Source organism: Schistocerca nitens, chromosome 9, assembly GCF_023898315.1.
Source record: "Schistocerca nitens isolate TAMUIC-IGC-003100 chromosome 9, iqSchNite1.1, whole genome shotgun sequence".
In the NCBI taxonomy this organism is placed as follows: Eukaryota; Metazoa; Arthropoda; class Insecta; order Orthoptera; family Acrididae; genus Schistocerca; species Schistocerca nitens.
Window position 1 is genome coordinate 513593098 of NC_064622.1, and position 13916 is coordinate 513607013.

Sequence of the window (13916 nt, forward strand, 5' to 3'; positions counted from 1 at the left end):
GTATGTTTGTTGATAGATTAGGAAGTGCAGATTGGGACTTTATATATAATTGTCAATCTGGAAAAAGGGAAGCTGAAATTACCTTTGATAACTTTTTAAAAAGTACACAGATTTATGGTATTCTTGTTCGACAGTAAAAAAAATTAGATATCCAAGTGAAATGAAAAAGAAAAGTCTGAACTAGTTTACAGAAGAGCTGGCAGACATTAGAGGAAACATGCATATGCAGTACTAGATAAGCAAGCTGCCAATCAAGGAGCAAAACAGAGCATGAACATTCATAGGTCATATCTGAAATGCAAAAAATACTACAAAGCTAAACTTCTTCTGGCAAAAAAGCAAGCAGTGGAAAACTATATAGAAAGGGCTCCCAATAAATGCAAGGCAGCATGGCAAACAATAAAACAAGAGAATACACCAAAATGTACAGAAACAGCTCTGCTTGAACCTGAGGAATTAAATCAATACTTTTTAAACTCAGTTAAAGAAATAAGTAACAGTATTAAAGTAACAAATTCATCTGCAATGGACCCTGTTGGAACACCACTGTCTGTTAACCTGGCATTTCAGTGGAGGGCTGTCACACCTGCTGATGTTATAAAAGCTGTATCCAAATTTTCAGGTTCTAAAAGTATGGACTGTTATTGGTTATCAAATAACATAATTAGAAAGACAATACACTCAATCGCCAAACTATTAGCTTTTAGTTTTAATAAATGTGTAGAACTTGAGAGTTTTTCCAGATGCACTTAAGGTATCAAAAGTCGTCCCAGTTTTTAAAATTGGGGACAAACATCTTCCCCAAAGCTAAAGACCAGTCTCCATTGTTCCAATATTCTCAAAGATATTTGAGGCACTGATACACACACAAATAAGCAACTTCTTTGAAAAACACAATATCCTATGTATCAATCAGTTTGGTTTTCGCAAAGGGAAAAACAAAACAGTGGCCATCTTGGAAATCATTGACCAAACCTTAACAGCTTTTGAAAACAGTAACATGGTATCACTGGTATTATGTGACCTAAGCAAAGCTTTGGATTGCATTCCTGTTGGTGTACTACTGGGGCAACTAGAGTTTCATGGGGTGACAGGAAGCACTTTAGCAGTGATAAATTCTTATTTAAGTAACCAAACCAATTCGTTTCAGTCAAAAATGTAAATTCTTGCATAATGGAAATCAGCACAGGTGTACCACAAGGGTCTATCCTTGGACCCTTCTTCTTCATTGTAGCTATTAATGGAAATGTCGTGTGCCTAGGGCCTCCCATCAGGTAGACTGTTCGCCTGGTGCAGGTCTTTTGATTTGATGCCACTTCGGCGACCTGCATGTTGATGGGGATGAAATGATGATGATTAGGACAACACAACACCAAGTCCCTGAGCGGAGAAAATTTCTGACCCAGCCGGGAATCGAACCCGGGCCCTTAGGATTGACAGTCTGTCATGCTGACCACTCAGCTACCGGGGCAGACAGCTATTAATGATTTACCTAAAAACATAGCCCACCCTGTCATGTGTTATGCTGACGATACAGCACTACTTACCACACATCAGAACATTTCAGATCTGAATATTTATTTATTTATTTATTTATTTATTTACGTCCTGAATCTTTGTGGTATATATACCATACCTTAGATGTTGGACAAAATGATATTACATTAATATACTGTTACATTGGTGTATACATTACATTTATAAACGAACAAAAGAAACACTTGATAAGGGCCTGGACTGGTTTCCAGCCAATAAGCTCCTGTGCAATCCTGATAAAGCCCAACACCTTTTAATGAGAACATCAAATGAAGTAGGCAATAAGTTGGTAAAACTCTTGTATATTCACATTGACTCTAAACTCTACTGGGAGGAACATGTCAATTACGTATGTGAAAAAATATCTTGGGTGGCATACCTTATCTTGAAACTAAGGGCGGTAGTGAGCTTGGAGTACCTCAGGGTGACATACTTTGGGCTATTCCAGTCACATGTTTCATATGGTCTGACTATATGGGGGCACTCCCCTCACATCAAGAACATCTTGAAATTACAAAAAAAAGTCTTATGCATAATATGTAAAAGAGGTCATAGGGAGCACTGTCGTCCTCTTTTTTCCAGACTCAGAATACTAACGATTATAAATTTATACATCTATGTGTCTGTACCCTATATTAAAAATAATATTTCAGAAGTTATTGCCAGAGAGGAAATACATGAACACAACACCAGGGCTAAGTGTAATTTAGACATACCACACCACAGATTAGCAAGAACAGGAAATTCCCACAAAGTTAACCCACTCAAAATGTTCAATAAACTGCCAGTTCATGTTCATTCTATGGATATAATTTTTTTTTTAAATTAAGTGGTACAGCTGGCTGTCAGATCATCCATTCTATTATGACATTAAAGAATTCTTTGAGATGCCTGAGGAGGATATTAGCATCTGTCTGTAGTTAAACATATTATTATGTGCTGTGTAATTACATAGTGTAAACAATACAATACTATATTATATTAGATTATAGTATAGCTTATTGCATTGACTTTGAGAAGCTATCCTGGTGTAATTTGGTACACTGTCATGCTTGAAATGTATTCTATAATGTACTGACACTTGTTTATTTTGTTATTCTATATGAGAAAGCCAATATCATTGTAAAATGATCTATGTTGAATAAAATTCTTGATTCTTGTAGTTGAAAACCTGACAGAGAATGTAATTCAGTTGCTCCAGTCTTGGGTGGTACTGAGTTATGAGGGGAATGTACCTTTGTGGCCAGACGGGCCAGATGGTGAGATTTTAGAAGGTGGTGGGAGACTGGAAGATAAGTCACAGGAGATTACTAAAATATTAACATGCTGTGTTAATTATCCTGGATATCTCCATTTCAAAAGCCTGTGATTAAATGTGGTATTAAGAGGTCCTGTTTACATTTCCACTGAAGATCAGATAGGTTTTAAACAATTATTCCAATGTAAGCATCTGGCCTAGAATACTCCATTATGTCTGTGGAGTAAGTCATAATTCAATCATTTTCGATTCTCACTGAGTTCACACCTTTCTTGCTATCTTGCTAGTCCTTCAATAATTTATTTTGTGTAGCGGAGTAGTGGAACATGTAGTCTTTAAGATACAACAAACTGTAATGTGCCTGAGTGGCTGATGATTGTGATGGTAAGATTCTTAACTTCAATGACTGTTTGTTACACCTCATTTTACCCAGTAATGTTGTTGAATATGTCCAAATACTAGTAAAGAATTGGCCAATATGGATTTTTAGCCTTCACAGTAGCAGAGAAATTGCAGCTACAAATTGACACCATGAAATGATTTCTGACACTTGAAAAGTTGTGCCTGCAAAGAGAACTTAGACCTTCACATGGCTACTGCTGCTACTACTAGTTGTTAATTCGTCCACCACCCACACCTAGAACTTCAATATCCCAGCCATCCTCACAAGTCCTGGTAAAATGTTATGCTGTAAACTTCTCGTCTACATGCTCTTAGTCAACTCACCAGTTCCTTACCGGTCATCAGCGCTGTGGCACACCGGCTTTCACAGCCCAGGTTAGCATTACAGAGATCAGGGATTTGATCCTGCCTGTAAATGTGTGCAATTAGAACATGTAGTGTCATGTCCTGTTGAGCCAAAACATTATGACCATGCACCTTAATAGTGTGTTGGTCCATTGTTGGAAAGCAATACAGCAGTGATTGTTTGTGGCATGGATTTGACAAGTCTCTGGTAGGTTTCCAGAGGTATAAGGAACTCAATGTCAATGAAGAGGTATGTAATTCCCACAAATTGATGCCAGTGGTTTAGTAGCACACACTAGCCTTCCAGATGTGTTCCGCTGTGAATTTGGCAGCTGAGACATCAGTGTGAGCTCACTGTCATGCTCCTCAAACTATTGTGGCACAATTCTGGCCCTGTGACATGGACAGTTATCCTGACGGAAGATGCTACCACTGTTGACTGAGCACATTAACTGTGAAGTAATGCGGAGTGGTCTGCAATAATGCTCATATGGCTCGCACTCATTATGGTGCCTTCAGTTAGTTCCACAGGTACCACAGCAGCCCTGGTGAATGCTCCTCTTAGAATAATATTGCCTTTTCTAGCCTGTGCCTGCAGTACAGTGTGTTTCAAGCAGCCGTTCATCTGGATGAAAGAATATCCAGATACAACTATCAACCTTGTACAACAAGGAGACATGTTTCCATTGATCCATGATCCAGTCAGGATGCCATGCCCGCTATAATTGTAATCAATCAGGGATTCATTAAATCAACATGGGAACATGTAGGATTCATCTACAGTGGAGATCTAGGTTCAAATGCACTGGCCTGTGTGCTTTGAAACACTTGTTTAGTTTATTTTTTGTCCATAGATCAAATGTTACTATTATATTAGACATGCCATGTTTACAGTTTTGTATAGAATAAAAGAAATTTCTTAGAAATTTGTCATTGACAAATAAAAAGAGTTTTTTTCTAATTAATGCATTATAGAGGATCAATATTAATACACAATGATGAAATATACTTATAGCCTACATTCATTTATGCAGCAGTCTTGCATACTTCAGGAAATTCTGCAAAGTTACATATTTTTGCCATGCTGCCTGAAAATGCTAATATTTAGACAAAATGAAAACTAATGTTTTAGTTCATTTAAGTTGACCATAGTGCAGAAAATATTCAGACATATACACATAGTAAAAAATCATTTAAATGATATTTGCACCCAATACACTAAGACTGTACATTTTCTTTCATATTTTCAGCACTACACTGTTTTCCTTCTCTCGAGAACTTTGTCTACAAGTGAAAAAGAAAGTGTTTTTTCTGCATTTCCAACTTTACATTTGTCCTATGGATTTGCCTACAACTACTTCTTCACCTAGCACCAACATCTGGAGATGAGATGTTCCTTCAGTTTCGTTTCTGGTGCTCACTTCCTCTATGTTCTTTATGCTAAGTGACAGTCTGTTATAAAATAAGCTTCCTGCATTTGTAGGGTTCCTGTTTGTCATTTTCAATCTTTTGCTGCAAATATGGTAGTTATCTCTTGTTCTTGTGTTGTGGTCCTATACCGGTATATCTCTGTTTTGATGTGCTGTGCAACTTACCATTAAAACAAGTATTGTCATATATGTACAAACTTGGCACAGTCAATATCTGCAATTCTTTGAATTAGTCTTTGCATAATTCCCATGATGTTAGGTTAGGCATCTGATGCCTTTTTTTAAAGTTTTAATCTGCCGCTCCTCCCAATATTGGTATATAGTACAGTGTGGGAAGATAAATCTTAAGTACATTTCTAGCTCATAGGTTTCAAGATGGTGCTGGTTAACGTTGTTAGTTAAAACTGTCACAGCAAAAATGCAATTAATAGTGATAAGAAGTGTAAAGTGGGTGACAAAAGGAACTCAGTGCACAGAGTGTTGACGCTGGTTCCACGAGAAATGCTCAAAAGTGTGTGTAGAATTTGTAACAGATGACTTTACTTGGACATGCTGAATCTGTGTCACAGAACTACATGAATGATAAATCATAAACGCTTCAGGGACAAAGATGAAATAATAAAAGTGCTTCAGACTGATATCGGTGCTTTAAACAATAGGTACATTGCTCTCAGTGAAAAATACAGTGACTTAGAAAAAAGACTGTGTGGAAAAGAATCCCATCCTAAGACTTCCACACTTCAAGTACAGATACATGGCACTGAGCAAAAAACATCGTCTCCTTGAGTATTGTGCAGGAGAAAATCAACAAGAGTCAGCAAAATAACTGTGACCAATAAATTCACTGCACTGCATCTTGAAGAATTTTACAAAATACCGCGTGAAAAAAAGACTGTTCAGCACTCGATTGCTAACGAATACAAGATAATTGACTTGAAAGTGCAGCAGTGTTCGCAGAAACGTGAGGTGAAATTATTTGGGGACAGCCATGCACAATACATCTCAAATCTAATGTCAATGCAGGCTGGGAACAATATAAGTATTTACAGTGAAGAAAAACCGGGGGCAAATTTCGACACAGTTACTGCTGGTATAAACAATGAATGCTCCGAACACAAAAAAGGACTGTGTAGTTCTGATCGGAGGTGCAAACGACGTAAACAAAAACAATGCCAGCAGATTCATCAAGAAACTGATCTTAGTAATACAATACTTACATTTCACCAATTTTATTGTAGTCACTCTGCCACTCAGGTATGACCTACCTGATTGGCCATGTGTCAATAAAGAAATTAGGCAAACTAATAATAAACTGAGATTTTTTTGTGCTAAGTTTACAAACGTAAAATTATATATATTAGTGGCTATGAAAGGAACAGTTTCACTGGACATGGTATGCACCTGAATCAGCATGCCAAAGGGAACTTATCACAACTATAAACCAGGCTACAGAAGAAATATTTCACGAAAACAACATCATAATTGTGCTAGGTGCTCCTTTACAGGGAAAGTGCTAAAGCAGACCAAATGTTACAGGATTTTGTCCGAAAATAAGGACAAGCTTCCTGAAGAGAAAGTTAAAATACACAAAAGTAAAAGTAAGATATTAATGGCTCAGAGAGGGAACAAAATAGATGTAAAGTAGGCCCACTTACCATCCTGCAAGTCAACATTTGCAGCATTAGGAAGAAGCTGGTAGAGCTGTAACATTTTTGTAAAATAAAAAAAAAAAATGTGATGTACTATGTGTCTCAGAACATTGGCTTACAGAATATCAGGTAGATTTGTTCATACCCAATGAGTACATTCTGGCAGCTATAATGTGTAGAAATGAGAGAAAAAATTGAGAGGCCGCAATATTTATCAGACGGTGTATACAGTTCTCTAAAATAGATGTAATTTCATACTCCTCAGAATTAAATAGTGAATTTACTTGTATAAGACTAATAGACCAAAATATTGTAATTGTTAGCTTGTATAGATCTCCAAATGGTGATGTTAACTTATTTTTAGAGAAATTTGAACAGATGATGAGAAAAATCTTAAAACTCAAAACAAATGTAGCAATACGTTGTGATTTCAACATTGACTGGCTAGACACATAGGAACTCAACACAAAAACATTCTTAAACCTACTCAGATAACTTAATCTTTATTACACTAACAATAGCTCAATACCTGGAAATGCCTGTTTGGACAATATTATAGTTAATTTTTAGGAGACCTATACAGTGTAAGCACTGCAGATGAATGTTTTGCAGATCACAATCCTCTACTCCTAACACACCAGTATACACAGTCAGATAAGAATTACAAGGTTGCAAATAAATAGCCAACCATAACGTGGGTTAGAGGTCATGAAGAGGAATATGTCAAGATATTCACAGACTCCCTCAGAAAGTATACTGGGACTTTGTTTATGAATATGACACAGATCAATCAACTGTTGAAACTGAATTTAATAATTTCTTTAAGGCATATACTGGCGTATGGTACTCTTGTTCACCAATGACAAGAAACAGTACTAGGTAAATGAAATAGAAAAGGTAAAGAGCTTAAATGGTACACTGATGACCTTGCTAGTATCCGGGAAAAGATTCTTTCACTGTACAAAACATATAAAAACAATGGCAAATGTGGGACAGAACAAAATGATACTTATTATAAAGACTACCTGAAATGTAAAAAACCTTAAACTTGCCAAACAAGCTGCCTATGAAAATTACATAGGACGAGCCCCAAACAAATGCAAGGCTGCTTGGCATATTATAAAACAAGAACATACTTCTACCCAAACACAAGATGTTCTACTCAAGCCAGAAGAGGCCAATAAATATTTTACAACTACAGTAAATGAATTAAAATCAAAAATTAAACAGACATACCAGCAATTAATATACTTGCTGATCAGCTACCTAAAGGTCATGAATTTCACTGGGACCCTGTCACACTCACAGATATCATAAATATTGTTAGAAAATTTTCAAACTTGAAAAGTATGGCCTACTACTGGCTATCTAACTACACAGTAAAAAGAACAATACACCTCATTTGCAATCCACTTGCTTTTATTATTAATAAATGCCTAGAATTTGGAGTTTTCCCTGATCAGCTCAAAATTTCTGAAGTTATACCTATATCAAAGGGGGGGGGGGGGGGGGGGGAACACCTCCCTGAAAACTATGGACCAATGTCTATTGTACCAGTCTTTTCCAAAATATTTGAAGCAATTTTCCACAAACAGCTAAGTAACTATTTTGAAAAGTATGACCTTCTCTGTAATAGACAGCATGGTTTTCGACAAGGAAAAAATATCCCCTTTGCTGTCCTTGACATAGTTAATCAGACATTAACTGCATTTGAAAATAAACAAAGAGTCCCACTTGAACTTTGTGATCTGAGTAAGGCATTTGACTGTGTCCCATTTGACATCCTACTAGCCAAACTGAAGTATTATGATATAAATAATACAGAGTTAAAATAATCAACTCTTATCTAAATAACAGGAGACAATTTGTGCCAATTCAAAATAGACACTCTTCTATGAATAATGTCACATCTGATGTACCTCAGGGTTCTGTGCTCTGTCCTTCCTTCTTCTTTGTTGCAATTAATGATTTGCTATCTTATGTTGGGCCCAAGTCTTATCTGCTAAGCCGATGATGCAACCTTAATCGGCACAGATCGAGATTTATCAAAGCTACACCAAAAATCGCAGGACACTCTCACTTTAACACTAAACTGGTTCTCAGCTAACAAACTCCTATGTAATCCAGAGAAAACTCAGCATCTGCAGTTTGGACTGGCTAACAAGGTAGAACCAAAATCCATAAAACTGCTTGGAATACACATTGATTCCAGACTACAAGAAGTTATCAAGGGTGTCCTATCTCATCTGGAAACCATCTGATCTAGTGAGTAACAAATATCTCAGAACAGCTTACTTTGGACATTTTCAGTCTCATATACCTTATGGGCTGTTACTATGGGGCCACTCATGTCATGTCAGTGATGTACTACTGCTGCAGAAAAAGGTGCTACAAATAATGTAAAAGGTTGGTCCAAGGAAACACTGCCATCCCCTGTTCATCAAAATGAAAACAATGACAGTAATAAATCTTTATATTTATGCATCACTGATATATGTAAAAAAGAACAGAACAAAGTTTAACACCAGAGAGAACACACACTTTCATGACACCAGAAACAAAGAGAATATTGACATTCCTAGGCATAGGCTGACAAAAACAGGCAACTCTCACAAAATGAACTGTTTGAAATTATTTAACAAATTACCACATACTGCACTCAATGCATCTTTCATTAATTTTAAAAGTAAACTACACAAATGGTTCATAGACAATCCATACTACAGTCTTACAGAATATTCTTTGCCACTTGTAACATAGAAATTGAGTTTTAAGTCTATGATTGCAATACTGTACAACTGATTACTGTAGCATAAATAATTTGTACTTGTAATGTAAACACTAACTAATATACCAGGTGATCAAAAAGTCAGTACAAATCACGGAATAATGTAGATAGAGAGGTACAAATTGACACACATGCTTGGAATGACATGGGGTTTTATTGGAATCAAAAAAATACAAACGTTCAAAAAATGTCCAACAGATGGTGCTTCATCTGATCAGAATAGCAATAATCAGCATAACAAAGTAAGAAAAAGCAAAGATGATGTTCTTTACAGGAAATGCTCAATATGTCCACCATCATTCCTCAACAATTGCTGCAGTCAAGGAATAATGTTATGAACAGCACTGTACAGCATGTCCGGAGTTATGGTGAGGCATTGGCGCCGCATGTTGTCTTTCAGCATCCCTAGAGATGTCGGTCGATCACGGTACACTTGTGACTTCAGGTAACCGCAAAGCCAATAATCGCACGGACTGAGGTCTGGGGACCTGGGAGGCCAAGCATGACGAAAGTGGCGGCTGAGCACACGATCATCACCAAACGACGCACACAAGAGATCTTTCATGCGTCTAGCAATATGGGGTGTTTTTTTTAGTTCTAATAAAACCCCATGTCATTCCAAGCATGTGTGTCAATTTTTACCTCTCCATCTACATTATTCCGTGGTTTATTAAGTTTCCAATTGTATACTGACTTTTTGATCACCCAGTAGTAACTTCTTATGCATCTTGACATCATTATAAATCCTATTTCACTGCATGTGGTCAACGGCAAATAAGGAATATGAATCAGAAGCAATGTTTGTATGTTCATTGTACAGCCCATTCTTTTCATTAAGAATATATTTGTACTTATTTTTTTTTTTTTTTTAAGATTTTATCGGTGTGATTTCCCCTGTCAGAAATTTGTCCACCTCTGTTCCCACAAACCTATTACAGTCCACTTCTTCTAAATTTGCACCTTCAATGCTCAGAATGAATTCCTCTGGGCCATTAGTTCTGTTTTTTTTTTCAAATTTTGTACACACAGTTTTCTTTCTGTTGATCAATAAATTATTTTCTCTAAAATACCATTCTGTCATTTCCAGATTTTCACTGGTTCTTTTTCCCAAATCCTCCATTAAGTCACTACATACTATTAAAGTTGTGGCATCAGCATACATAATCACTTTTTCATATACTGCAGTGGACATGTCATTTATATACTAGATAAAGAGCTGAGGCCCTAGTATTGAACTCAGAGCTTCTCCAAATTTTACCTCCAGGAAATCAGAGTAGACATTTTCCTGTATATTTCCAGATTTAGGTTTTATTTTGACACACTGTTGTCTGTTTTCAACAAAGGTTTTTATAATGTCCGCAGCTTTTCCTTTTATGCCATAGCAATCTAGTTTTTCTAAAAGAATTTCGTGACAGACACAATCAAAAGCTTTTGAAAGGTCTAAACGTACACTAGATACTTTCCTTTGATGATCCAGTTCCTCAGTGGTGTGTGTTACAAAATTTGCTACTACACTCTTGCTGGATCTCCCCTTTCTAAATGCATATTGTGCTATATGTAAAATATTTTGTTTCTCTATGAAGTTTATAATTCTGTCTTTAATCACTGCTCCTACTATTTTAGACAGAACAGTTGTGATTATTATGGATCTATAGTTACCTCTGTGCCCAAAACAGCAATGTATTTTACCATCAGATCTACCGCAGACTGCTGTTTATCCTGCTTTACAATGTGGGCAAGTCTGCAACCTCCACATTCCGTGGTGAGATGTGGATGTCCAGTACCTTCATGCCTACTCATGTTTCACTCAACCTTCAGCTACTTTCTATGGATGCTCACTAAAGTAGCATGTGAATAACTTGCTGGATCTGTTATTTCCGGGTGCTGAGACGTAACTCTCTGACATTTGTCAAAGTCACTTTACATCAAAACACTTCCCCATTTGCAACCTGTTTAGTTACTAGAATGATTCCTTCATCACCTCTGCTCCACTTGTTTCGTAGTGGCAAGTGCCTCCAGTACCACAAGGCAGCATCTTTCTAACAGTGGAAAGTGGTCAAAATGCTTTGGCTCATCCATGTAAGAGATCGAATGTCCATGTTGTGGTATGGGTGTTTAGATTGTGTTGTGATCAAAGAAAATAACTATACAGTAACCATACCCAGGGACCTGCAATGATATTGTATTTATATTAGCTCAGTGCATACGTTTGTAGTGTCTTCATTTCATATGTTGATATTCTGGTTGCTATGGTTCAGATATTGATGTTTCTATTTGAGTCCACATATTGCCATTTGGTCATTTGGAGATACTGACTGGAGCTGTGGATGCTAGAAAATGGAGTGCCAAGTGGAGAAATCAGAACATTTCTGACATATTACTCTGAATAGAGGAGTGAAAGCAGTGAAGGCAGCCGCTGTGCATATATGAGGATAACGCCACTGGACAGAGCACGGCAAGAAAATTGTTTTTTCATTTTAAGGATCTTTTGACATTAGTGACCCTCCACATTCAGAAGGACCTGCAAGGGTCTGTGATCATTCCACGATTGTGCAAAATTTGCATGCAATGGGGAAGGTTCAAAAATAGGGCTTATTGGTACTGCATACGACATGATGAGACCCATATTCTGATAGACTGACAAAAAACACCACAGACTAGTTGGATCAGGGGGCCATTCTGCACCTATTTCATTCAGCTGATCTTGTGCCCTAGACTGTCACCTTTTCTGCTCTTCATCAAACAACCTTCAAGGAACTTCCTTTATGGCTGAAACTGCACTCTGAACATGGCTCAATGAGTTCTTCACCTCAAAACCACCCGATCTCCACAATTGTGGAACTGAGAAATTACCCCAGCATCGGTAGACTGTTGTAATAGTCAAGGAGAATATATTATTGATGACTAAAGTCTCTGTTATGTGTATCTGTTATGTTTATTAAACTAATGGAAATACTAAAAGCTTATGTACCAATCTAATAGCTATAATAATGATTAATAACTCTAGAATACAACTCTAAATGTGACTATAACCAGTTTTAATCAGGACTGCCTATCTGCAGTAGCAGAAGTGTGTGTTATGAAAATAGCCTTCCTGACCTGTCAATGACATTATCTGTGCAGGTACCGTGGAAAGTGGGGACAGACAGTGAATGCCGTGGCAGTCGATTTCTTCCAAGGAACGGCTATTGTGGAGGCCGCCATTGACTGGAATCTGCAACGTGCTGCAGAGGCCCGGAAGGCCAATGTCACACTTCCGCTATGTTCCTCAGCACCGGGAAGGACAGGAGAGCTGTGTCCCTCGACACCGGGAAGGCATCTATGATGACATGGGCGTAAAGTGCCAGAGACTGTTCCTCAGTTTCTGTGCCTCCTACAGACAGTTCCTATATCCCCTAAATGCTAACATGGACAGAAAGTGGGAAACCACATCACTACAAGACGGTGACTGGCACAGTTCTGTGTACTGCCTACCATAACTGTACAGCAAAATAGCAACAGAGAGCAAACATCATAATAGTGCTATTAGATATTCTGCCACATCTGTGACCTATTAGATATTCTCCCACATCTGTGACACCACTGTCATATCGTGCAGCCACATCTTGCAACTCTGACAGTTTTGAGTGATCTAGTATTACGCAATTACATGAAAACATGGCCGTACTTTGTGGTACCTCAGATTAATGTTCCTGATTGTGTGGTTACCTTGAAGATAAGGGATTGAATTCACCATTTTCTGCATTGTATGAGAATCGGATGATAAATCTTGTGCATATCTACTTAATGAGCTATGTCTGCATAGCTGCAGCAGGATAAAATGATAATTCCTGTAACGTATCATCCATATGTTTGTATGAGTTACCAGACATTACATTATAAGAAACAAATGAAACTGGGTTTCTTTTTACAGTACTTGCATGTTATACCTAGCAACGATTGTCATGAGGAAAACAGACCTTATTGAGATAAAAGTAAAAATTAGAAGAAAACTAAATAGAGTTTGATATCAGTTTTCTACTGAAAATCTCAAACGCTAAAGGCTCTAACTGTTGCAACTCCTGACAATATATGTTAAACTCATTCTTAATGTTTACAGTCTGATGCGGCCTTCGAACACAGAAGTTTCAGAGCTTTAAATAGTTGTTTCTCTAGGTGAAAGTTATAGGACACAAATATCCACTGACAAAAAACATGCTGGAATAGTTCATATTTGTCCATAGTTCTAGCACTGTCTGTATTTTACTTGTTGTTTTGAATCACAGATCCTACAAAATAAGTGCAGTAATTTACTAAAATAAGCAGGGTACCTGCTTTGTCACAGATAAAAAAAAAACATAGAAAACAGATTCTGTCCATTGATTGATACTACAATTTATATTTCCACATAAGTTTATACTGCTTTCATAAACTACGTCAATTTTTCACACTTCATCAATTATAGTCACCCTCGAAGAAAGTTTATGTTCAGTGAATACATCAAAACTCAAGACATAAATTCTTGTTTT

At 37.1% G+C, this 13916-nt stretch overlaps 1 protein-coding gene across 3 annotated transcripts in view; it reads left to right on the forward strand.

The window, feature by feature from the left end:
• LOC126203009 (PI-PLC X domain-containing protein 1-like) overlaps positions 1 to 13711 on the forward strand; it is a 419285-nt gene extending 405574 nt beyond the window's left edge. For all 3 annotated transcript variants that reach the window (XM_049937210.1, XM_049937212.1, XM_049937211.1), the window contains one exon: positions 12532 to 13711. In XM_049937210.1, the coding sequence (XP_049793167.1) occupies positions 12532 to 12733 (202 nt within the window). In that variant the 3' untranslated portion in view covers positions 12734 to 13711. The remainder of the gene's footprint in view (positions 1 to 12531) is intronic.
• The last annotated feature ends 205 nt before the right edge of the window (positions 13712 to 13916 follow it).